This window comes from Hemiscyllium ocellatum, chromosome 5 (assembly GCF_020745735.1).
Source record: "Hemiscyllium ocellatum isolate sHemOce1 chromosome 5, sHemOce1.pat.X.cur, whole genome shotgun sequence".
NCBI classification, from domain to species: domain Eukaryota; kingdom Metazoa; phylum Chordata; class Chondrichthyes; order Orectolobiformes; family Hemiscylliidae; genus Hemiscyllium; species Hemiscyllium ocellatum.
The window spans coordinates 30,956,065-30,983,082 of NC_083405.1; the positions used below are offsets into that span (position 1 = coordinate 30,956,065).

General features: G+C 41.5%; 1 protein-coding gene across 7 annotated transcripts in view; it reads right to left on the minus strand.

Annotated features, from left to right (window-relative positions):
* The window catches only part of rbms3 (RNA binding motif, single stranded interacting protein), a 1,363,226-nt gene that overhangs the window by 75,526 nt on the left and 1,260,682 nt on the right, over positions 1-27,018 (minus strand). For all 7 annotated transcript variants that reach the window (XM_060824630.1, XM_060824631.1, XM_060824632.1 and 4 more), the window contains 3 exons: positions 11,158-11,204; positions 10,223-10,319; positions 998-1,048 (listed from right to left, as the gene is read on the minus strand). In XM_060824630.1, the coding sequence (XP_060680613.1) occupies positions 998-1,048; positions 10,223-10,319; positions 11,158-11,204 (195 nt within the window). The remainder of the gene's footprint in view (positions 1-997; positions 1,049-10,222; positions 10,320-11,157; positions 11,205-27,018) is intronic.

Consider the following 27,018-nt stretch of genomic DNA (forward strand, 5'->3'; position numbering starts at 1 on the left):
GTGGCTTTTCTCCCTTGTCCACTTTGTGTCCATGTCCAAAAAGGTCGACGGTCATACCTACAACGCCTGCTCCCACCCATCGCCTGCAAAGAAATCCTGAAATGGAAGGGACTTGCTGTCGAGGTTGTTTGCATTCTCAAAATGCCCAGTTTAGTCAATCTGCTGGGCATGAATGGAGTTGGGAGTACAAGCAAAACCCCGCTGGTGATTGGAATGTCTACCATGGCGACAAGCATACGCCCCTTTTGGAGGAAGTCAGCAATATAAATAGGCACTGCTGCTCTGCAAGTGCAGACAGAGCACTCAGTCACCTTAATGAAGCAGCTCTGATGGATTCATTAATTTAACATTTCGAACCCTAATTGGAAAGGAAACAATGAGCACTTGTGTGTGTGTTGTGAACAGCGAATTGCAGTATCCCCACTGAAGAGAGAACATCGGCTTCAAATAAACTGTTCTGTCACATTGCACTACCAGTTCTGGCTATTAGAAACATTCATTTATTTGTGACCCTTCTTTGTACCAGTCACTTAATTCTGGAGGCTTCAATGTGTTATTAAATCTGCATTACCCTTTGGTTCTGAATGCTCATCACACATTTTGCAGTCCATCCTTTTGCGAGTATCAAACAAGGTTTTCGGAAACTTCAACCAGCAGTAGATAGTGAATAAAAATAGATCCACAAAACCAAGCAATACTGTATAATTGTCCAAATAATTTGATTTCAATGCAATGCAATTGCTATGTGTCATGCTTTCAAGCATGAAGGATACTGTATGTTATATTATTTTGCATGCATATTGGTGGTAGGCTGAGCAGAGAAACAGAACTTATACATACGTAATGCACACAAATTTACAGCGTGAATATCACCGAATTTATTACAGATCCCCAATGGTCAATCTGCAGATATATGCATCTCACAGAAAAGGTTAAAGGTATCTTGGTGCAATTGAAAGAGCATTTTAAAGTTACATAAAGGTTTGAAATAACTTACTGCTGGTTGCATAACATATGGTTGATGAGGCATCCATGATGTACTCTGGACCTATGTGGAAAGTAAACTTAGTTAGTAAATTAACAGAAGAGTGAAATGAAAAGATCAAGTGTCTAGCATACCATTATTTATTTGTTTATCAAAGAGGATTGTGTGGACCTCAACAGCAAAAAGTTCCATCAGTGGCAAGTGTGGTTATAAATTGGGAGCAGTGGCACATTAACAGTTCTTTAAATTGCATCAAGAAACAAACAGAGCATCCACCAGCTTAGCACCCACATGGGAAAGGTCCACCAAGTCCAGTAATCTCAAACCATGTCAATGTCCTTTATGTTTATAATTTTCCTATATTGACTATCCTTTCAGTCTGAGTACTGTTCAGCAGTTAGAACATAAGCAGCAGCAGCAGCAGGAATAGGTAACTCAGTCGTTCAAACCTGCCCTGTCACTCTGTACATTCGCTGCCTCATCAGTTTTTTATCCTATTCCCTTGTCCCCTGATTCTATTTGGCTTTGTCTGGAATGTATCAATGGCCAAGCATCCGCAGCTCTCTTGGGTAGAGACTTACAATGATTCAAAAACCTGTAAGTGACAAAGCTTTTCCTTATGTTGGGTGACCTGGGTTACCGAGCCAGGAGAACATTTTCTCAACCTCCAGTCTGTCAAGTCCCTTAGGAATCATATGTGTTTCAATGTGATCAGCCCTCATTTTTCTCGACTCTAGAGAACTGTAGACTTATTTTACTCAATTCGTCCTCATAGGATAACTCCACTATCTTTAGAAATCAATCTAATGAACCTTTGATATAAAAGGATACCAATGTTTAGGGGAAATGAGGAGAAATTTCTTCTTTCAATGGGGTGTACATCTTTAAAACTCTTTGTCACAAACAGCTATGGGGGTAGAGTCCTTGTGTACAGTTAAGGCTGAGATAGATATAACTTTGATCAGTAGGGGAATCAAGGGTTACAGGGAAAATGCAGGAAAGTGAATGTGAGGTATGTCAGATTACCCATGATCTGACTGAATGGCAGAGCAGACTTATGAGCCCAAACAACTTACTCCTGTTCTCCTTAATTCTATTTGCCAAAGCTATCTCATGTCCCCTTTTTGCCCTCCTGATTTCCCTCTTAAGTATACTCCTACTGCCTTTACACTCTTCTAAGGATTCACTCGATCTATCCTGTCTACACCTTTACATATGTTTCCTTCTTTTTCTTAACCAAACCCTCAATTTCTTTAGTCATCCAGCATTCCCTATACCTACCAGCCTTCCCTTTCACCCTGACAGGAATATACTGTCTCTGGGCTCTCATTATCTCATTTCTGAAGGCTTCCCATTTTCCAGCCGTCCCTTTACCTGCAAACATCTGCCTCCAGTCAACTTTGGAAAGCTCTTGCCGAATACTGTCAAAATTGGCCTTGCTCCAATTTAGAACTTTAACTTTTAGATCTGGTCTATCTTTTTCCATCAATATTATAAAACCAATAAAATGATGGGCACTAGCCCCAAAGTGGTCCTCCACTGACACCTCAGTCACCTGCCCTGCCTTATTTCACAAGAGTAGGTCAAGTTTTGCACCTTCTCTGATAAGTACATCCACATACTGAATCGGAAAATTTTCTTCTACTAAACAAATTCTTCTCTATCCAAGCCCTTAACATTATGGCAGTCCAAGTCTATGTTTGGAAAGTTAACATCCCCTACCATAACCACCCTATTATTCTTACAGATAGCTGAGATCTCCTTACAAATTCGTTTTTTAATTTCCTGCTGACTGTTGGGAGGGGACTCGATAGTACAATCCCAATAAAGTAATCATCCCTTTCATATTTCTCAGTTCCACCCAAATAACATCCCTGGACATATTCCCAGCAGTTTCCTCCAAAATTACAGCCATAATGTTAACTCTAATGAAAGATGGCACTCCCCCTCCTCTCTTGCCCATCCCCGCACATTTCCTGTAGTATCCACACTGTTGAACATTAAGCTGCCAGTCCTGTCCATCCCTAAGCCACATCTCTGTAATTGCTATGATATCCCAGTCCCATGTTCCCAACAATGCCCTGAGTTCATGCCTCACCTGTTCGGCCTCTTGCATTGAAATAAGTGCAGTTTAATTTTCCGTTCTGCTAAGTTCTCTACTGTGTTCCTGCTTGTCTTGTCTGTTTTACTTGCTCCTCTTCCCAACTGTACCAGTCTCAGACTGGTCGCTTTCCTCACTAATTCCCTGTGTCCCTTATCACCACTACTGTGCCCCCCTCCCCCTCACCCCACCCCCGCCCCGCCCAGTTTAAATCCTGCGAGCAGCTCTAGCAAATCTCCTCACTGGTATATTAGTCCCTTTCCAATTCAAGTGCAATCTGTCTTTCTTGTACAGGTCACTTCTATCCCAGAAGACATTCTGGGATCCAAAAATATGAACGCTTCTCCCCTGCACCAGCTCCTCAGCCACTCATTCATCTGCTCCATCCTCCCTTTCCTTTCCTCACTAGCTGGTAGCATTAGGAGTAATCCAGATGTTACTACCCACTAGGGCCTCCTTTTTAAATTCCTGCCTAACTTCCTATATTCTCTCCTCAGCATCTCATCCTTTTCCCTTTCGATGTTGTTAGTTCCAATGTGTACAATGACCTCCTGCTGGTCCGTCTCCGGATCTTTGGTCCTGGCACCAGGGAGGCAACACACTATTCTGATGTCATCCTGTCAGCCAGAGAATTGTCTGTCTGTGCCTCTGATTAGACAGCCCAATAACACAATTAATCACGTGGAACCTGATGTAACTCTCATTACATTAGATCCAGTCTCTGTACAAAAACCTAGCTGTTAGTGCTATATTCCTCAGAGAATCCATCAGCTCCTACATTTTCCAAAGCAACATACTTGTTTGAGATGGGGATAGCCACAGGAGACTTCTGCACTACCTGCATACCCCTCCTAACTTTCCTGGGGGTAACCCAACTACATGACTATATCTATAGTTTATCTCCCTCCCTGCAAATGCCATCCATAACACAGCCTATCTCCTGTAAATTCCTCATTGCCTCTAATTGCTGCTCCAACTGATCCATGCGATCCAAAAGGATTTGCAACCAAACACACTTCCTGCAGACGTAATCATCAGTAACATGGAAACTCTCACTAATCTCTTAGATCCAACAGGAAAAGCACACCACTCTACTAAAGGCCATCTTTGCATCTTAACAATTTCCAGATCCAGAAAAGAGAACAGTCTTACTGTTCTAAATAACACTTCTCTAGGTGAGCTTATACCTATGTTTTTATATTTTTAAAGCTTTATCAAGAGACGGATCTCAATAACAACATATAATCAAAAAAAATCTATTCACTATTATAGATTCACATAAGTAAAACTGTAAGATTACACTTTAAAAACCACTTAGCTGCTCCCCTACAAGTTTCTCCAAGGCCAGCTGTGAATTTCACTGTTTGTTTATTTTCTTAGAATGGACTCCAATGTCCAGAGACACTTAAAACCAGACAACAGAGGCAGTGGCTCTGGGTCAGACAGCAGTGTAGGTTTCTTTCTTGTATGAATCACTTCCCGTGTGGTCTCTACTCTTGTCTCTTCCTCCTGTTCAAACTGCCGTTGCTTTGATCTTTTCTCCCCAAAGTTCCAAAACAATGCGGTAGCTTATAAAACAGTAATTACTGCACCTACAATTCAAGGAAATCAGCTCCAACACTGAAAATACCTCAAAAAAGCAGCACAGGCAGAAATCCCAGAACCATTTATTTAACTATAGGGATGGTGCAAGAGTGAGAGATTCAAATACCTGGATAATTGGGGCTTATTCTGGGGTAGGTGGGACCTCTACAAACACAAAGGTCTATACCTGAACCAGAGGGGTAACAATATCCTTGGTGGGGAGGTTTGCTAATGCTCTTTGGGAGGATTTAAACTCATTCAGCAGGGAAATGGGAACTGGAATTGTAGCTCCAGTGTACAGGAGGTTGAGAGCAGTGAGGTCATGAATAAGGTTTCAAGGTTGCAGGAGAGTACCGTCAGGCAGGAAGGTGGCTTGAAGTGTATCTACTTCAATGCCAGGAGCATCTGGAATATTGTGGGTGAAGTTGCAGCATGGGTTCATACCTGGGACTTCGATGTTGTGGCCATTTCAGAGACATGGATAGAGCAGGAACAGAAATGCTTGTTGCAGGCTCCAGGGTTTAGATGTTTCAGTAACAACAGGGAAGATGGTAAAAGACTGGGAGGTGTGGCACTGTTACGCAAAGTTCAATATTACGCTAGCAGAAAGGATAGTTGAGGACTCGCTTATTGAGGTAGTATGGGCTGAGGTTAGAAACAGGAAAGGAGAGGTCACCTTGTTTTCCATTGGCCTCCGAATAATTCCAGAGATGTAGAGGAAAGGGTAGCAAAGATGATTCTGGACAGGAGCAAGAGTAACAGGGTAGTTGTTATGGGGGTCTATTAACTTTCCTAACATTGACTGGAAATGCTCTAGTTTGAGGACCTTAGATGGGTCAGTTTTTGTCTAATGTGTCTAATGTTTCCTAACACAGTGTGTAGATAGGCTAACATAAGGTGAGGCCACATTGGATTTGGTACCCGAGCCAGGTGTTAGGTTTGAAGGTAGGTGATAGTGACCACAATTTGGCTAAGTTTACTTTAGCGATGGCAAGGAACAAGTATACACCACAGGTCAGCAAGATTTAGGATGCATAAGATGGGAAAGGAAACTGCAGGGGAGGGTACAATTGAAATGTGGATCTTGTTCAAGGAACAGCTACTGCACGCCCTAGATAAGTATTTACCTGTCAGGCAGGGAGGAAGTGGTTAAGTGAGGGAGCCGTGGTTTACTGAAGGAGTTGAAGGTCTTGTCAAGAGGAAGAAGGAGGCTTGTGTTAGGATGAGATGTGAAGGCTCAATTAGGGCGCTTGAGTGTTACAAGTTAGCCAGGAAAGCCCTAAAGAGAGAGCTAAGAAAAGCCAGAAGGGAACATGAGAAGTCGTTGGCAGGTAGGATCAAGGAAAACCCTAAAGTTTTCTATTGGTATATCAGGAATAAAAGAATGACCAGAGTAAGATTAGGGGCTGTCAAGAATAGTAGTGGGAAGTTGTGTGTGGAGTCAGAGGAGATAGGGGAAGCACTGAATGAATATTTTTCGTCAATGTTCACACAGGAAAAAGACAACTTTGTCGAGGAGAATACTGAGATATAGGCTACTAGACTAGACAGGATTGAGGTTCACAAGGAGGAGGTGTTAGCAATTCTGGAAAGTGTGAAAATAGATAAATCCCTTGGGTCAGGTGGGATTAATCCTAGGATTATCTGGGAAGCCAAAGAGGAGATTGCAGAGCCTTTCGTTTTGATCTTTATGTCATTATTGTCTACAGGAATAGTACCAGAAGACTGGAGGATAGCAAATGTTCCCTTGTTGAAGGAGCAGAGACAACCCTGATAATTATAGACCAGTGAGCCTTACTTCAATTGTGGCAAAAGTGTTGGAAAGGATTAGAAGGGATAGGATTCATAACCATCTAGAAAGGAATAATTTGATTAGGGATCATCAACACGGTTTTGTGAAAGGTAGGTTGTGTCTCACAATCCTGATTGAGTTATTTGAGAAGGTGACCAAACAGATGGATGAGGGTAAAATGGTTGATGTGGTGTACATGGATTTCAGTAAAGCACTTGATAAGGCTCCCCACGGTTGGCTATTGCACAGAATACAGAGGCATGGGATTGAGGGTGATTTAGCAGTTTGGATCAGAAATTAGCTAGCTGGAAAAAGATACAGGGTGATGGTTGATAGGAAATGTTCATCCTGGAGTTCAGTTACTAGTGGTGTACCGTAAGAATCTGCTTTGGGTCCACTGTTGTTTGTCATTTTAATAAATGACCAGGATGAGGGTATAGAAGAATGGGTTAGTAAATTTGCAGATGACACTCAAACTGGTGGAATTGCAGACAGTGAGGAAGGATACTGCAGGTTACAGAGGGACGTAGATAAGCTGCAGAGCTGGGCTGAGAGGTGGCAAATGGAGTTTAATGCAGAAAAGTTTGTGGTGATTTACTTTGGAAGGAGTATCAGGAATATAGAGTACTGGACTAATGGTAAGATTCTTGGTCGTGTAGATGAGCAGAGAGATCTCACTGTCCATGTGCACCTATCCCCGAACATTGCCATCCAGGTTGATAGGGTTGTTGAGATGGTATACGGTGTGTTGGCTTTTATTAGTAGAGGGATTGTCATGTTACAGCTGTACATATTTCTGGTGCGGCCGCATTTGGAGTATTGTGTACAGCTCTGGTTGTCACATTATGGGAAGGACGTTAAAGCATTGGTAAGGGTGCAGAGGAGATTTACTAGGATGTTGCCTGGTATGGAGGGAAGGTCTTATGAGGAAAGGCTGAGGGTCTCGAGGCTGTTTTTGTTAGAGAGAAGAAGGTTAATGGGTTACTTAATAGAGACATAAAAGATGATCAGAGAATTAGATAGGGTGGACAATGAGAGCCTTTTTCCTCGGATGGTGATGGCTAGCATGAGGGGACATAGCTTTAAACTGAGCGGTGATAGATATAGGACAGATGTCAGAGGTAGTTTCTTTACTCAGAGAGTAGTAGAGGCATGGAATGCCCTGCCTGCAACTGTTATAGACTTGCCAACTTTAAGGGCATTTAAATAGTCATGGGATACACATATGGATGAAAATGAAATAGTGTAGGTTAGAATGACTTAAGATTGGTTCCACAGTTTGGCACAACATCGATGGGTGAAGGGCCTGTACTGCGCTGCAATGTTCTACGTTCTATGAACCTGGAGGATGATCCATTGAGATTAATTTTGGGTCTAATTTTGGACCAAAGGATTTCCTTCACTGGTAATTACTTTGTAAATGTGTGACCTATTCCTGTCTGGTCCAAGTGACCTGATCATTTCATTATAGCTGTTTAAATAATAATAATGTCTCTGTGCAAAGTGCTTGCATTCCTGTGGAAGCCAATTCTATTCTCCTTTTTTCCATATCTCAGCTGATTTGTTACTTTTGAAGGGGAGCCCATTTGTGTCACATAATGCTGCACTCACATGAGAAAAGCAACAGCAATTAATGAAGGCAACTTTTCATTGTAACTGCAAGCTCAAATACCTTCCTTACAGATATGGTTGCATTAAATGAATGCTACCACACTCGTCTGAAATCGCATCTCCTACTTCAACAGTTAATTTGTACAAGCATCTGAGCATCAATACAACAAAATCACTAACAGCAATTTCCAGTTTTTTAAGTTGTTCTGTTTTTCGGACTATGTTATGTGCGGCAGGTTTGCTTACATTCAAATTTTAGCCAATCTTTGCCCAGCTCCAGCAATGTAATGAGGTAAAGGCATAATATGTGGATGCTGGAAATCTGAAACAAATATCAAAGTTTCTGAAGAATCTCAGCAGGTCTGGCAGCACCCATGGAGGGAGGAACAGAGTAAATGTTTCAAGACTACTACAACTGGTCTTCAGAACAGAGTTCAGAAGATGTCATACTATACTCAAACTGTAAACTCTATTTTTCTCTCTCCAAAGATGCTGCCAGATGTCCTCAGTATTCTCTGTGTTTGTTTCAGACTATAATAATATATATTATTATGCAAAAACTGATCTGACCAAGTTAATTTCCATGTGCACTTAGCTGCTTTATTTAGTTTCTCAGGTTAATATATAAGCATCTTTATTTACATAATGGCAGTGCAGTGATATTCTTTGTGTGATGATAAGACTAAACAGAATTACTGGGGAGAATCGGTGCAGGGTTCTTCCGCTCCTTCACTGGAACTTCAGTGGCGAATTAATGGAAGTGCTGGAGAAATGGCCTAAGAACAGAAAAAGCAGACTCGGCCATTTGGCCCCTTGCACCTATACCCCCATTCAATAAAATCACGGCTAATCTAATTGTGGCTTTAACAGCACTTTCCTGCCTGAACCCTCCGGCTCTTGACTCCCTCATTAATCAAAAATAGGTCTAAATTAGCCGCTGATTCTATGCCATTTCCCAATGTCCTTCCTCACATTCTGCCACAGTTAAAATGAGATCAAAAGCCCCTCACACAAAGTGCAGGTGACTATCTCAGAACGACTGCTTTTTCCTTTTCGCTTGCTTTAATCGGGGTCTCAGTTTGGAATTGAGGGGTCAATTTCTATCTGTACAGCAGTCTGGATGAACTTTGCATCCTGACTATCCTGGACTAAATTTAACTCATTTTAATTTAAATTAGATATTAAATTAACACAATTAAACGGCTAAATAAGGCCAATGATCAGTGGCTGACTGGAATTTTTCACTCAGCATCTCAGCCCTCTGTGACAAGGAAGCAGCACTGTAGTTTGGAGTGATGAGGTGAGTTATGCAACACAAACACTTTAAAACTGAATAAACATCTGCAGCACCTGGGTGAGTGGGCAACAAATGTTGCAGTTTACCAAGGAAGACTACGAACCAGAACTGATATCCAAGACCAAATGAAGGAGCTGCAAAATGGCTGAGTAAGATATGCCAGCATGGAGAAGCAATGGGTAGTGGTAATATCACTGGAGTAGTAACCTAGCACTCTGGACTAATGTACTGGGACTGTGACTCATGTCCCACCATGGCAGATAAAGAAATGTGAATTCAATAAAGATTTGAAATTCAAAGTTGGCCTAGCATTGACAACGTAATCATTGTTAGTTTTTGTAAAAACCCACCTGCTTCATTAATGTCCTCTCGGGAAAGCAATCTGCTGCCTTTGCCTGGACTGGCCTACACGTGATACCAATGTGGCTGAGTCTTAGCTGTCCTCTGAAATGGCCCAGAAACCACAAAGTTTGCGCAATTCGGGATGGGGAATAAATGCTGGTTTTACCAGCACCACCCAGCTTCCGTGAGCGAATGTGAAGAAAAAACTTAGATTGGCTCTCACAGGAGATAAAGCTGCTTTGTAGGACTGAAACAAAAATTACGAGTGGCAGACTGACAAGGAAGATGAGAAAATATTTGGATCTTAGTTTTACAGTACCCAACCTTCACCTTGCCATCTTCCTTTCAGACCACTCCAAGTCATCAAAAGAAATCAGTCAGGCTTTTTTAATTGCTTGCACGCAATAAGAATTCCAGAAAAGAAAAAGAAAAATTGGATGTCTTGGTGAGGTTAATTACTTACAGAGGAACAGGCAAAAAAATAAGAAGCAGTAGATCCTTCTCCCCTACCTGATATGTTGAAACAGGAGAAGCAGCAATGAAAGGTGTGATAGATGTCTGTGCAATCATACGATTTGTTGCAATACTGTATGGTGAAGAATAAAAACTGTAGGAAGCAAGCACAGTATTAGTTTCAAATAAAAATCCTGACAAGTACTGCAAATGGCATTATTCCCTTTCCAACTCCTATTAATGTGCTGTGTTCCAGAAAAGTCAAGTCCAAATGCAAAACATTTACCTTGGTTCAGTATGAAAGTTTGCAGATCAAAAGTTGGCACTCCTAATGTCTCCAACATAAAAATGTCCATTAGATGTGATGCTTAATTGTCGAGTTGCTTGCTAGAATGTGTCTCAGAGGAGGTCATTGTCCTCTCTGCTGTCTGTATATCCATGAGCATGTTCCCATGTATGTACTTATGCTTTGGGTGCTGATACACTTTGAAGTTTCCTTAATCACAGGAGGTTCCTTGCCAAAACTGATTGCACATCTATTAACTACCATGAAAATATACCAGACTTCAACTGGATTTTTCTCATTACTGGCATCCTACCCCAAAACACTTCAGTTATGTATGGGAGTATGTTTTACGTTTGGATTCGTATGAACTATTTTATCACACAAAAGCATTCGGGAGCAGTGGCCAACCACAAGAAGAGAGATGGAAATTATTACTACATTCAGTCCTTCATTCACATGTGTTGTGGTAGCTCCTCTAAGAATGTTATAAGAGATACCAATAATTTTGGAAATGCATTTTCACCAGACAGTTTGCAAATACTAGTACACTGACTAATCAAAGTAGCGTCAGACTATGGACCTTTTAATTTCAGTGTGTTCTGTATTACATTTGGAAAGGCATTGATGGAAGTAGGTGACAGTCTCAGGATCTTCTAACACACTAATAATTTATAACAAGCCAGCACACAGCTCAGAAAATACTCACCCATTCTGCATAGCAGCGGTGGGATCATAGGTTAAAGCCATTCCAGTCTATAAAAAAGGAATTGTAATACGTATTAAATTCTTATAGAACTTTATCTTAACACCAATTGAACTATTGTTATTTACCTTGTATCTTTTAAGCAGTACCATCAATAGTCTAATGAATTTATCAATTATAGGAACATACTGAGTGGAGTGAATGGGAAATAAAGGGATGAGTTGGCCACTTCACCAATTAAACTCTGACAAAAAGGTCCACTGGGAACTTTCATGACCCCTAATTATTTAAGGCCTCTAAGTGGTGAATTAATAGCTACTCTTAAGGGCCTCAACTTGCTAACTCCACAATCCCATGCCTTCCCAACAGGCAAGAAAGGTGGCTAGTTTCCTAGAAAACCAAGGTGACCTGCCAATGGGTTGGTGGTTGGGGCTGTGAATCCTGACAGGTATTTTGTTTTGTTTTAATCTTTTGCTTTGCTCTTATAGCAGCTCACATGTCCCAAGTGACACGGATGCCTGTTTACATTCCAAATATTTTTCTCGTTATAAGAAACGCTAGGTCAAGAACTCTTCCTGAAGAGAGGAGTTGGAGGTATGTACAAAACTTGGAAGCATTCTAAATGGAGGGGTGGACAGCATAGAACTCAAAAGGATACGGACACTTTGTTGGAGTGCACAGGCAGTTCGTAAAAGAATGCGGAGAAGTGTGAAGTGATTCATTTTGGTTGGAAAATCATGGAAGATAATATAGGTTAAGGGGTACAATTCTAAAGAAGGTGCAGGAACAGATGTAAGTCTGTCTAAGTCATTAAAAGTGACAGGACAGGTGGAGAAACAGTTGGTAAAGCACGAGAACAAGAAGGTTATGGAGAACTTACAGTGCTGGGCACCACACTTCAGCAAGGATGTGAATACTTTGGACAAAATAAAGAGGACGCTTACGAGAATGGTTCCAGGGATGACAAACTTCAGTTATGAAGACAGATTGGTGAAGTCTAGACTGTTTTTCTCAGAGAGGAGAAGCCTAAGATGAGATTTGATAGAGGTTTTTAACATCATGAGGGGGCTGGACAGAATAGCTAGGAAGAAACTGTTACCACTCGTAAAATATTGAGGATAGGAGGACATAGATTTGAAGTGATTTGCAAAAGTGTGTGTGAACAATCTTTTTCACAAACTGAGTGATTCCAAGTATGGAATTCATTGTCTAAATGCATAGTGGAAGCAAGTTCAATCAAGAAGGCAGGTGATAGAGATAAGTCATAATGCTCATTTGCAGAGTCAGTACAGACCTGATGGCTGAAGTGCCTTCCTCAGCACTGTTAGTAAGCTTGCATATACTGTGGTCCTTTATGAGGTATTAAGTCCATCTGGGTTGTAGTCTGCTGTTATTATAATTATTACCATTTAACTGAGTGTAACTTTGTCTGGTTTCCCACAGAGGCATGGCAATTAATTTTAAGGGAGCATAACACGTGACAATGAAACACATGAGCGGAACAACAAGGAGCTGGCCACTTCAGTTTCGTTAAACTTACTTCAGACTGAAACAGGATGGCAAGCCAACCATAAGAATGATGTCAGGGAACTAAAACTTTCACATTTCACCAAAGAATTAATTACATTAGTTTACTACCTCAACCAAGTGGACAGTGAAATAACTGGGTGAAGACTGCCTTATAAGAAGGAGAATTTGAAAAGCCAAGATAGATGAAAGGCCCTGTTAAAAGCAGATTAATATCCTAGACAGAATTCCAAAGATTAGGGACCCCATAATTAAAGTCTATGAAGCATGGGCAATGATGACCCTGCAACAGCAACTATGTTATTGACTGTTATAGAGACAAATGGTCAGACATTCATCCTGTAAATATTAACATTAATTATTTACTATTATTTCTAATAATACATGAAGAATTCCAATAATCAATTTTTTAAATATTCTTCTATTCATAACTTTGAGAGGTTGTTCGCTTGTATAGATTTTCTTGGATTACAGTGTATCACAGAATCAGTTCTATTATGCAAACAGTCTGAATTCTCATCTGCACACGTGTCTGGTGTCAAAAACTTAGTTTGCAAACCTTGCGTCGAGAAGGCGGTATATACAACATGCAAGAACACCCCAGAAAATTAAATTAAATCAGCATTGTCCTAGAATAATTTATTCGATTCCCTAATTACTGTGATAATGCATTAAAAAAGGGAGTGTGTGACAGTAATTGTATTAAAATTCAGGCTAGCACAAAATTTCACTTAATTTGCAACGGAGGTTTATACAACCTAAGATAAGTTCCTATTTTCCACAAATTTGCAACAAGGCCAACTTTCACAGGATTCCCCTTCTGCATGTTGCAGCGCCAACAAGCTTTTCTAGTGAACAGCTTCATTCAACCTCCGTCAAGCCTCCTGAACAGCTCTCTCACACTGGCTGCGAGGAGATGAATGGCTGCTGGAAATGGTTTCCATTCCAATGCTGGTAGGAGTGCCAATGATGGCAATGCAAGTGTAGGCATCTCCCAAAGTTCCTCACTGGTTCATTTTATAGATATAATTAATTGAAAGTGTCAGTTGCTTGGAGGTCTGGTCATTAGATATTTAATGGCTTATGTTGTGAGCTGCATGTGTTAAATGCTTCTTCTATTACTCATGTGGGACTGCTGAAATTCCTTGCATGTAGCCACATGAACTGACACTGCTGACAATTAAGGACACCCAAGTAAAAACTACTTGTCATTATTTAAATCTACTGGTGCTATTTAGCATTTAGAGCTGAGAATGTGTTGCTGGAAAAGCGCAGCAGGTCAGGCGAATCGACGTTTCGGGCATGAGCCCTTCTTCTCCTGCTCTTTGGATGCTGCCTGACCTGCTGCGCTTTTCCAGCAACAAATTTTCAGCTCTGATCTCCAGCATCTGCAGTCCTCACTTTCTCCTATTTAGCATATATTAAGGATATTAGATGTGGATACAAAAATAGTCTAGGAGCCCACTTGGTGAAGCTTCACTTCAGAGAAACTCTATTTTTGTCAAACAAATACACATTATAACACTGCAGTCCTATAGTTCTACAGCAATAAACTGCATCTATACAAGGCCCATACTGTGAAAGCATTCAACTAAATCTCATCTAATACTACAGCCCAAATGAAATGTTTGATTTTAGTGTTCAAACGGACAAAGCACATTAAGAAAGTTCAGTCCCATCAAGGGGAAATAAAAGAGATTATCTCCTTCAGCCAAATCTCAAACTAAAACTGCTTTATAGTTGATGCCCAGGAGAAAAAGGCAAGACAAATGAAATGTTGGCCTTTAATTCAGATGGAATGGACTATGGAAACAGAGGTCTTTCTAAACCAATACAAAGCATCAATAGAAGACAGCTGAAACACTGCAAGCAGTTTTAGTCCGCTTATTGAAGAATCTTTATAATGGCATTGGTAGCAGTCCAGAGGTTCCCCAGGTTGGTCCTGAGTATGGAGGGATTTTCCAATGAGAATTTGAATAGATTGGGCACATACTCACTGGCGGTTAAAAGAATGTGAGGCAACTTTATTGAAACATACATGATTCTCACGGAGTTTGTGGAAAGGTTAATTCCCCTTGTGGGAAAGTCTAGTACCCGAGGGCACAATCTCAAAATAAGGGTCTGCATTTCACAGCTGAGCTCTGGTAAGCAACCACGTGTCTTTGAGCTGAGAATATCCTCCTTACCCAGGGGGATGTCAGATCCTCTGTCTTGTGTGTAGATTCTCTACTGGTGGAGATCTCCACACTGTTGAAAGGAATCACTGGCGGACTGTATGTTAGATCAACCTACCACTCAGCATGGCAGTACAGGAACATTTATTTGCAAGTGGTGGTATTGTTCCAAGCATCTTTTGCCCTTATCCTTCTAGATGGAAGTGGTTGTAGGTTTGGAAGATGCTGTCTAGTTTCAGCCTTTCTAATACTTAACTCGGAGGAGATTACTGTTTATCCAATTCTGAGAGCTGGCTGATAACTTAGCAACAGTGAAGGAACCAGGAGAGATTGTGGTGAAGTAGAGTTGGCTACTGTCAGTATAAATACAAAAACAGATGCTGTGTTGCAGACAACTTTGCTTCAGGGAAGTATGTAGATGGGGAATAGGATAGGGGCGGTGATAAATAAGGGTAGATCCTTATTTGGACACCACATGTGATGGTGTAGAAGTGGTGAGAGAAGCCATTACCAGTTCAATCTAGCTGCTCTTAGATAGTTAACAATAGAAACAGGTAAGTTCAGAACTACCCAGCTGGATGATGGTGGAGAAGCATTGCAAGAGTCAATTTTATCAAAGGGTGTTGACAGATCTTGAAGGACATGGAAGGATGGTTTACCAATTTGTCTTTGTAACATTACATGTCATTTATATGCGAATTATTTAATTAAGAAATAGTTCAGAATTATTTCAGAAATACAGCAGAAGTAGAAAGCCGTTTGGAGGGACTCAAACAAGAGTTTGAGAAAAATGCAAATGTATTTTGGAATCAACAAGACATTTGAGCACTTTTTCATGGAAAGAGATGCAGTGGTTCACAAGGTCAATGGTTCAAGAGTTTTCTTTTGAGGAGTGAGAACGGGAAGTTTGAATGAGAGGGGCTTAGTACCTGGAGCAAGAGAACCATGAACATATTAACACGAGGAGAAGGAAGGGAATTGGGGTGGTCAGCAGTTTTGTGTGAATAAGATTGTCAGAGCAGGTGGTGGACAGAATGGGCAGGTGGGCAGAGAGGAGACAAACTGGATGGCAGTGTGAGGTTCCTGCTGCCCCTGGGGCAGGGCAGAGGTTTAAAGAAGGTTTTGTCCAGTACTCTACTGGAGGGAAGTGGCAGAAAGAACTGATTAGAAGGATTTATTCTGAGTGACAAAGAAACCTAGGAGTTTGTTGCATTTTCTGTTAGAGATCAGGATGGGAGTATTAATCAAGATGCAGGTATTAATTGGGTTGGAGGTGTTGAACAGGATGGAAGAGTTAATCAGGATGCAAGGACGTTAATCGGGATGAAGCTGTTGATGGGGATGGATGTGTTAACTGGGAATGGAAGGAGTGTTATTCATGATGGATATGCTAATTGGCATGGAGATGGAGAGGTTAACTGGGATAGGCATTTTAATGGAGATGAAGGTGTTAATCGGGATGGGATTATTAATTAGGCTGGGGTTGTTAGAAGTCTGAGTGATCAATCTTTATACAAGCTATGTCTTGAAATCTATACATAGCTCTTATCTTCAAGATATTTAAATGTTGAAGGCATTGTAGAGAAAAGTCATGAAGCAAATTACAAATACCAGGTTATGAAGGAAAGACCTGGAGGAACTTGGGACTTTATAGCTAGAAGGAGATGTTCAAGAAATTATCCACAACAGGTATACTAAACTGTAAAGAACATAGCAAACATTAATCCGGAACATTACTATAAAATATTGGAGCAGAACCTGAGGACTCGTTCAAATTAATATAACAGAATACGAACACCATCACAGAACTCTTCTTTCTCAAAAAGTGAACATGTGGAATATTGGTTAAAATAAGAGACAAAACTGGGGAATCATTGATGAAACAACTGCTTATCACATTTTAACAGGAGAAGGTTAGACACTCTCAGGACAGATTAATTAAAATGGGCTGAATGGATTTCTTCACATGTAATTATTTTCTAATATTGTAATCTGGTCTCATTTTATTGCTCAGACTGTGAGGCATAATGAGAAAGGTTTTGGAAATATTCAGTGAAATGAGACACTATTGTTCCCTAAGAATCCTGATGTATACAAGGCCCAATAATCGGTTCTGCAGCGTGGATGGGAGTTGGGAATCAGGATGCTGATGAATCCCTGACATTATGCTTGGTTTGGAGTTTTAGGGGTCTTGCCCAGCTAAGACTGCCTTCCAGACAGGAAGGCTGGAGATGCTGCTTCTCTTGGAGTAGGGCAGGATGGTGGTAGTATCTCCACTACCAACCCTCCAATCCATACCCTCCCCATCCAAACAATCACACGACCCTCTTAGTTTCAATTTTGCCTGGAGCAAACTTTCAAAGCACGCCAGAGGATAAAGAAAATCAAAAGAACTGTTCCAGGAAGATCAAGTGACAAATGAGGAAGACTATCTGTACCCGACATTATGCCAACAAGTGGAGCAATAGGCTCAGTCACATTGGTCTAGGAAACTGCCTCCACAGAATCTGGGTCAGCAGGGAAAATGCTAGAGTCCATTACAAAATATTAATTAGCAGACCACTCAGAAATTAGTAATAGGATGGGATAGTCAGCATGGATTTACAAAAGGACAATCATGTTTGACAAATCTGTTAGAATTTTTTGAGGATGTAATTAGTAGAGGTGATAAGGGAGGATTAGTTGATGTGGTTTATTTGGACATTCAAAAGGCATTCAATAAGGTCCCATACTGAGATCAGCAAATAAAATTAAAGTGGAAGGGCCTGGGAGTAGTGTACTGACACAAATAGAGGACTGGCTGGTATACAGAAAACAGAGTAGGAATAAACGGGTCACTTTCTGAGTGGCAACCAGTGATCAGTGGACTACTGCAGGGATCAGTGCTTAGATCCCAGCTATTCATAATATATATTCATGAATTAGATGTGGGAATTAAATGTAACATTTTCAAATTTGCAGATGACACAAAGCTGGGTGGGAGGAGGTGTGAGCAGGATACATCATTGTGATTTGGGCAAGTTGCACGAGTGGAGAAGTGCATGGCAGATGCACTGCAACATAGATAAACGTGAGGTTATCCACTTTCGTAGCAAAAACAGGAAGGTAGACTATTATATGAATGGTGATGGATTGGGAAAGAGTGAAGTCCAATGAGACTTGGGGGTCTTTATATCCTAGTTGGTGAAAGGAAGCATGCTGGTGCAGCAGGCAGTGAAGGAGGCAAAACATATGTGCACCTTTATTGTGAGCAGATTTGAGCATAGCAGGATATCTTGCTGCAATTATACAGAGCCTTGGTGAGACCACCCCCACTATACTATGTGCAGTTTTAGTCTCCTTATCTGAAGAACAATGATCTGGCAATGGAGGGAGTGCAAGAAAGGTTTAACAGACTAATTCCTGGGATAGCAGGTGTATCTATGAGGAGACTCTAGATTGCCTAGGAATACACTCACTGGAATTCAGAAGAATAAGGAGGGATTTCATAGAAACCTGTCAAATTCTAATAGGACTAGACATAATGCAGGAAGGATGATCCTCATGACTTGGGAGTCTGTGCATCCTCGGGATCTGTGCAATTGCACTGATGCTTGCATATTCAGCTGTGGTTCGGCTGTTTTGTGGTTTTAGGAACTGCAGAGGCATGGAGCAGGGATGGGAGAAGGGTCACTGTTGGTGTTGGTTCACTGCTCTTCCTAGGCCAATAACATTAAACAAGAACATGTCTCAAATTGTTGGCCATGAGGAAGAGCTATAACTATTGCACAATGGTATCAGTCCCAGCTTCTTCATTCCTGCCACTCAACGCATTAGGCAAGCCTGTCCTGGGTGGACTTCACAAAATGATCTGCAATTTCTGAATCCTCACTCCAGTTCAGCTCTTCTATACACCATCCCGTCTTGCTAGCCGAGAAGGTGACTTCTGAGAAGCATGTACAGAGAAAAGTGTTTACCTAACCTGATATCCATGTTGTAACACAATACAATTCATGAAGGCAGGATGTCCAACAGGATTTGATGTGCGTCTCTACGATGTGTGCAAGAATGCTACATTGCTGAATGACCATGTATATTGAGAATTTAAAACACTGTAAAGTCGTGTGAGATTTTCAGGGGTTTGCAGGGCAAGGTAACAAGTTCTAAGCACATGCTTTATATAACATATACTTGAGACGAATGTTTGAATCTGCTGGGGAGAAATGCCTTGGTAATTTTCCTCTAGCCTTCAAACATCTGCTGCATTTGCAGCCTCTAAACTTTGCAGACAGCAATCACCCTGTCAGCTATCTCCGGTGAGGCATTTCAAATGATTTTTCTCGAGTTTGGGTGCCCTTGAATGCCAATCTCATTGCATTTATCAATCTCTCAAAAGCCTAATTGATAAATGGACCCATCACTATTGTATTCAGTAATATTTGAAAACAGCCAAAGTTCACTGCACCTAATCCCCTGCTGTAAAATAAGGCAGCTTGCATTTATACTCTGTAAATAACATCTTACCTGCTGTATATGTCAAAAAATAACAAGGGCTTGTAAGCAAGATATTGTTATAATCATGGACAATTTAAAATATTACATGATATCAATCAAATTAGTAAAGATAGCTTGAGGATAAACTCACTGACTGTATTAGAGACAATTTCTCAATAATACAGTCTGGTACCAATTATTCAACTAGCTATTTTGGATCAGTCATGAAATAGGAGAAATTGAAGATCTCATGGTAATGCACATAGCATCCTTTAGCTGGAAGTGATCATTGCACAATACAATTTCACATTTAGTTTGAGATCAAGAAACCCAGATCTGAAACAAAGTCAAATTAAATCAGTTTCAAAGATACACGGACAGGGTTGTAACAGTAGAGTGGAGAAATAGGTTAGAGGCTAAGTGATAAAGAAGCAATGGCAGATGTTCAGGGAGATATTTCAAGTTATGCTGAAGAAAGATTTATCTCATTGAAAGGGAAAGACTCCATTAGATAGCTTTGAAACAAAAACAGAAATTGCTGGGGATACTCAGTAGATCTGGCAGCATCTGTGGTGAGAAAGCAGAGTTAATGTTTCCCTTCATCAGAACTGATTTGGGTGATATTGGTGATACTGGGATAATGCATTGGCATAGATTGACTAACCAATAGGTAGCTTTGAATCAGTATAAATGGTTAGTTTTCAGGTGGGTACACTATAACTAATGGAGTTTTACTGGGATCAGTGTTACTTGCAATCTATGTGAATGATTTGGATGAGGGATTAGGTTACAAAAGTAGGGGAGTCTTGCTCCTTTTGTTCACAGCATTGGCGAGCCCTGAACTAGTGTAAAAGTGACACTGCTGGTCTCCTGACTGAAGGAGGGATATACCTGCAATGGCTGAAATTCGAAAAAGGCTGGTAAATTCTTGAGGTGGAGAAGCTGTCTCATGAGAAAAGGCTGAGCAAATTAGACCTATATTTGTTGGAGTTGTGACCTGACTGAGACATATAAAAGTCCGAGGAGGTCTTGGCAGGCTAGATACTGACAGGATGCTTCCTCAGAGAGGGGACACCAGTTCAAAATCAAAAGGTCGCCCTGTAAAATGGGTATGATGAAGAATTTCTTCTCTCAGACAGCTGCCAGTCCTTAAAGTTCTCAACCCAGAGAGAGTAGTGAGGGGATGGATCAATGAATATATTTAAAGCTGAATAAGACAGATTTGGATCTACAAGGGACTTAAGAGTTATGGGGCAGTCAGGAAAGTGAAGGCTACAAATACATCAACCATGATCTTACTAAATCGTGGACTGGTTACATTGGCTGAAATATGAACATATAAAATCAGAGCAGCAGGAGAACATTCTATCCTCGAGTCTCCTCCACCATTCGACAAGATCATGGCTGACCTGTTTGTTGTTTTAATTCCATCTTCATCCAATAGCCTCTGCCTCTGTATTAATAATATTCAATGGCAATGCTTCCATCACCTTCAGAGATAGAGATGCATAACCCTCTGAGATAAAACAATTTCTCTTCATCACAGTTCAAATTTTAAAACAGTGCCCCCTAGTTCTGGACTCACAAAACAAGAGGAAACATCAGTTCTAAAGAAGGGTCTCTGGACTCGAAACATTAACTCTGCTTTGTCTCTCCACAGATGCTGTCAGACCTGCTGAACTTTTCCAGCAATTTCTCTTTTTGTCCACGTCCATTCTGTCAAGACCTTAAAGGTTTTACACACTTCAATTAAGTCAACCCACATTCACTTAAACTTCAAGGAAAGCATGAGCTCATAAATCAACTCCCTCATTCCAGTATCAATCTGGTAATCCTGATCTGAATGACTGCCAACAGGTACATTTCCTTTCTTAAAAATGGAGACCAAATTTGTACACAGTTTTCGAGATCTGGTCTCATCATTACCATGTATAACTGAAGCAAGACGTCTTTACTTTCAGTAATTCACCACTCCAACCTCTGACCCTCGCAAAGCCCAGCACTCTACTCCCTCTACTCCAACCCTAACCTTACCATTAAACCAGGGGGCGACGGGGGAGGGCGGGGGGTGCACAATGGTAGGTTGGTGTTCCGACCTGTACTGAAGCCAAGTGCCAACTCATGGATACCTCCTCCTACTGCCCCCTCAACCACTATCTCATCTCCCATCACCAAACCATGATGTCCCAAACCATCCACAACCTCATCACCTCATGGGGATCTCCCATCCACAGCCTCCATCTTCACAGTTCTGGAACCCTGCACTGCCCGATTCTACCTCTTCTCCAAAATTCACAAACCTGACTTCCCCTGTCGGCCTACTGTCTCTGCCTGCTCCTGCCCCACTGAACATATCTCCTCATATTGCGACACCATCCTGTCATCCTTGGTCCAGGATCTCCACCTCCTCCATGACTTTCATTTCCCTGGCCCTATCACCTCATCTTCACTATGGACATTAGGTCCCTGTACACATCCACTGCCATGGCAAAGGGTCCAAGCCCTCTGTTTCTTCCTTTCCCACCAACCCAAACAGTACTCCTCCACTGACACACTCATTCGATTGGCAGAACTGGTCCTCACCCTCACTAACCTCTCCTTTGAATCCTCCCACTTCTTTCCACGAGGTAGCCATGGACACTGACACGGGCCCCAGCCATGCCCGCCTCTTTGTCGGGTACATGGAATAGTCCATCTTCCACAGCTACACTGGCACCATTCTCCACCTTTTCCTCCACTACATTGAGGACTGCATTGGTGTTACCTCGTGCTCCCAGGAGGAATTTGAACAGTTCATCAACTTCATAAACACCTTCCAACCTGAACTCAAATTCACCTGGACCATGTCCAACACCTCCCTCCCCTTCCTGTTTCCATTTCCAGTGACCAACTCAACTCGGACATCTACTTCAAACCCACTGACACCCACAGCTACCTGGACTACACTCCCTCCCAACCCCTCTCCTGTAAAAACGTGATCCTTTACTCCTAATTCCTTCTTCTCCACCATAACTGCTTCCAGGAGGAGCAATTTCACTTCAGGACATCCTAGGTGACCTCCTATCTCAAGGACTGCAATTTCCCCTCCCACGTAATGAACAATGCCCTCCAGCGTATCTCTTCCAATTCCCACATCTCCACCCTTGAACCCCACTCCTCCAACCACAACAAGGATAGAATCCCGCCCCCCCCCCCCACCCCGTGGTCTTCACCTTCCACCCCACTTACATTTGTATACATCGCATCATCTTTTGCCATTTCCACCACCTACAATCAGACCTGACCACCGAAGATATGTTTCCCTCCCCACCCCTATCTACATTTCACAGTGACCATTCCTTCAGTGACTCCCTCATTAAGTCCACGCCCCCCACAAACACACCCTTCACTCCCGGCACCTTCCCTTGCCACCATAAGAGGTGTAAAAACCATGCTCACATCTTCCCCATCACTTTCGTCCAAGGCCCCAAAGGGTCTATTCACATCTGACAGAGATTTTCCTACACATCCAAAATCTCAGCTTCTGTGTCCATTGCTCTCGGTGTGGTCTCCTCTACACTGGGGAGACAAGATGCCAATTTGCGGAATGTTTCGGAGAACATGTCTGGAACACACGCACCAAATAACCCTACTGCCCTGTGGCCAACCATTACAACATCCCCTCCCACTCTGCCAAGGTCATGCAAGTCCTGGGCCTCCTCCACCAAATCCAAGCCATCTGACGCCTGCAGGAAGGATGTCTCATCTTCCGCCTTGGAACCTTCCAACCACACGGGATCGATGTGGATTTCACCAGTTTCCAAATCTCCCCTCCTCCCACCTCACCCCAGATCCAACCCTTCAACTCAGCACTGCCCTCTTGACATGTCCTACCTGTCCATCTTCCTTCCCACCTATCCGATCCACCCTACCCCCCAACCTATCACCATTTTCCCCCACCTGCATCTACCTATCGCTCTCCCAGTTTCCTCCCATTCACCCCATCCCACTATTTATCTCTCAGGCCCCTTCTACCCTCCATTTTCCTGATGATGGCCTTATGCCCGAAACATTGACTCTCCTGCTCTTCAGATTCTGCCTGACCCACTGTACTTTTCCAGTACCACATTTTTTTGATTCTGACTCTCCAGCATCTGCAGTCCTCACTTTCTCCTTACTTTTATGTTTAATTCCTTTCATAATAAAGAATAGCATCCCATGAGCCTTCTTAAACACTCACTGTACCTGCATGCTAACTTCTTGTCACCCATGCACTAGAATACCTAGATCCCTCTATATCTCTGAATACCACCATCGTTATCCATTTAAGTAACATTCTGCTGATTCATTCTCCTTCCAAAGCAAACAACTTCACATTTTCCCACGTTATATGCCAGTTGCCAGATTTTTGCCCACTTGCTCACTTAATGTATTTATGTCCACCCACAGACTATTTATGTCTATTTCACAACATCTTTCTTATCTATCATCCCCTGCGCATTTTACTACCATGCCTTGCTCCCCTCACCAAATTCATTGATGGAAATTTTAAAAAGTTGTGACCCCAAACATAGACCTCTGAGGAATTCCAGACCTCAATTGTCAGTCAGACAAAAACCCATTTATACATACTTGTATTCAGCCAGTCAATCTAATATCCATGCTAATATGTTGCTCTAACACCAAGCTCTTTTATTTTCCATAATATCCACTGATGTGGCACCTTATCAAATGCCTTCTAGCAACCTAAGTACAATATGTCTACAGGCTCCCCTTTATCTGCAGCACAATTTACTCTTTCAAAGAACTCTAATAAATTGGATAAACATAATTTCCCTTTCACAAAACCTCGTAGGTACTTCCTGATTACCTTAAGATTTTGAGTGCTCAGCTATCACCTCTTTGATGACCAGACAGCAGACATCAAGCTAACTGGTCTGTAGTTTCCTATTCTCTGCCTCCTCTCCTTTTTGGGTAGACACGTTATATTTGGTACCTTCCAGTCTAATGGAATCTTAGCCAAATCGAAGGAATTTTGGAAAATTGACACTGAAGAATGTACTACCTTAATAGGCATTTCTTTAAAGACCCTCGAATCAAGTCCACCAATACCAGGGTGTGACTCTATCATTGTGTAGCTCTATCTGTCAGCGTGTAGCTCTATCAGTTTTCTTCCCCACTCACTGTAATGTTTCTAAGTCCCTCTCTCTGCCAGCTCTTGTTTTAACAACTGTCACTGGGATTTTGTTTCTATTTTTTATTGTGAAGACAGAAGCGAAATATTTATTCATCCACCCTTTCCTTATTATCCACTATTAGCTACCCATTCTCACTTTTACATCTGCCTTCTCCTGCTCCTATTTCTTTTGTTATTAAGGACCAAAGTGTTTTACAGCCTATTGAGTCTGAAGTTTAATCATTTTTAGCATATCGTGACAGCCAATTCACATGCATCAAGATCCACAAACAGAAATCAAATAATGACCAGCTAATCTGCTTCAGTATTGTTAGTTGTAGAGTGAATATTGACCAGGACACTTGTAAGCTCTTCTTTGATATCAGAGAATCCCTGCAAAATGGAAGCAGGCCATTTGGCCCATCTAGTCCACACCAATCCTCCAAAAAGCATCCCACCCAGACCCATACCCATACCCATACCCCCCCACCCCTCCCAATCCTATTCTTGTAACCCTACATTTGCCATGGCTAACCCACTTATCCTTGGACAATGTGTGCAATTTAGCTTGGTCAATCTACCTAACTTGGCACATCTTGTGGGAGGAAACCTGAGCAACCGGAGGTAACCCAAGCAGATCTGGGGTGAATGTGCAAATTCCACACAGTCGGTCACTTGAGACTAGAATCGAATCCGGGTCGCTGGTGCAGTGAGGCAGCAGTGCTAACCACTGAGCCACCGTGCTGCCCCACGTATATTGTCATGGGCCACTCCATTGTGCAGACAGGCAAGAGTTTAAAGATGGCACATCTGCCAGAGATCTCTGAACACAGAATTGGGTTTTTAGCTAAGAAATGGTAATTGGATTTCTGGAACCCATAACCTTCAGGCTCAGGTGAAATCATGGGGAATAATTGGAAGAATGCCATGGAGCATGATACATAGTCATAATAACTATTCTGCAATACACCAATTATTTGTTTAATGAATGCTTCTTTCTCCATCATTTTAAAATGATGATGAATCACCATTGAAATTTGTACGTCAATATAAACATTGTCAAAATCTTTACAAATACCCAGACTGAGTATTTTAATTTATATTAAAATTGACAAATTATCTTTTTTACATATTCCCTAAACAGTGCCTATTGCAATTTGAGTACTTTATTTCAAACTGATTGGAGTTCAACATTCTATTAACATCCAGTGGGTGTGCATGTGAGAGACAACAAAAAAAGCTGTGCAAAGCCTTGCTTGATATTCAAGGGCAACCAGTTTTGTAAAAATTAGAGGCAAAAGGTTTCGTCTTTTATTTAAATTGAAATTGTTACTCAAAGTTCCTGCAAGGGTTTCCTAAGCAGAATCCATTCAATTAATCTGGCAGAAACCCCTTTTAAAGTACTGCAAACAACATCATATTTTATCCTGAAAATTCACTTTGGCCAGTCATCACTGACATTGAGTGGGAGTGCGGCATGTTGTTCACAGTAACACTGCGGTGACAAGCTTCCAGAAGATTTGAAGTGTATTCTTTACCCAATTACTGAATCCTACAATATTCTGAATGCAGTATAATCAGAATACCTTTAAGCATCCGGTTCTGGGCATTGTTTAAAAAATAAATTAGCTGCTACCACTTGGGATACAAGAAGCTGCCAGGCGGGATCATCATCCTGTCAGTGGAGAGATAGTCTGTCAAAAACAACACAACTAGTTTGCAATTTTTTTACTCCTTCCTTTGCTAACTGGGTTTCTGCAATTAGGCAAAAGGGAACAGTTGTAACATCTGTTGTGCCTTTATGATTTTGGATTTTGCATTGGTTCGAATGTTGGGGATTCACACCTTTTGGCTCAGCACATCAACTCTGTTCAGAACATGATCGATTGTTTGAGAAACTACCAAAGAGTAGGATGGTGAGCACATCATGTGCTGGACTATAAAGTAGTATTGCTTCAGCAGAGGCCATATCATGGTCTGCTGCTTCATCATTACTGTAGGTTGTACATCCATTCAATGCGGCAACATTTTTTTGAAAATGCACTGAATAATGTTGTATACAGTGTAGAATGATGTAAATGTTAAAAACAAATGGAGATGGGTTTTCAACAACCGATTTCATATTGTTTGATATTAGAGATCCGCGTAATTAGCGTTATTAAACCTGATATATTATCCTGCCATGTTGAACAGAAGTCCCAAATTAATACCTTATGATCATCAATATATATCCTTCATAGATAGTTAATAATGTTGAAGACTGAATCACCACCTCAGACTTTAGGCAGCAGTTTTTTATCCAAAGGGTATTGGAAATTTCGAACTCATTCCCCAAAAGGCAACAGATACTGAGAATCAACTGAAATTTTCAAAGTTGGATTCAGAGATTCTTCTTGGGTTGGGTCATCAAGGGGATATGGAATAAAGACATGACATGGAAGATGGGCTAGAGATTAGACGCAATCCATCTGAATGACTGAACAGATTTGAGATTCCAAATGGCCTCCTCTATCCCAACAGAGATACGTGCTAGAA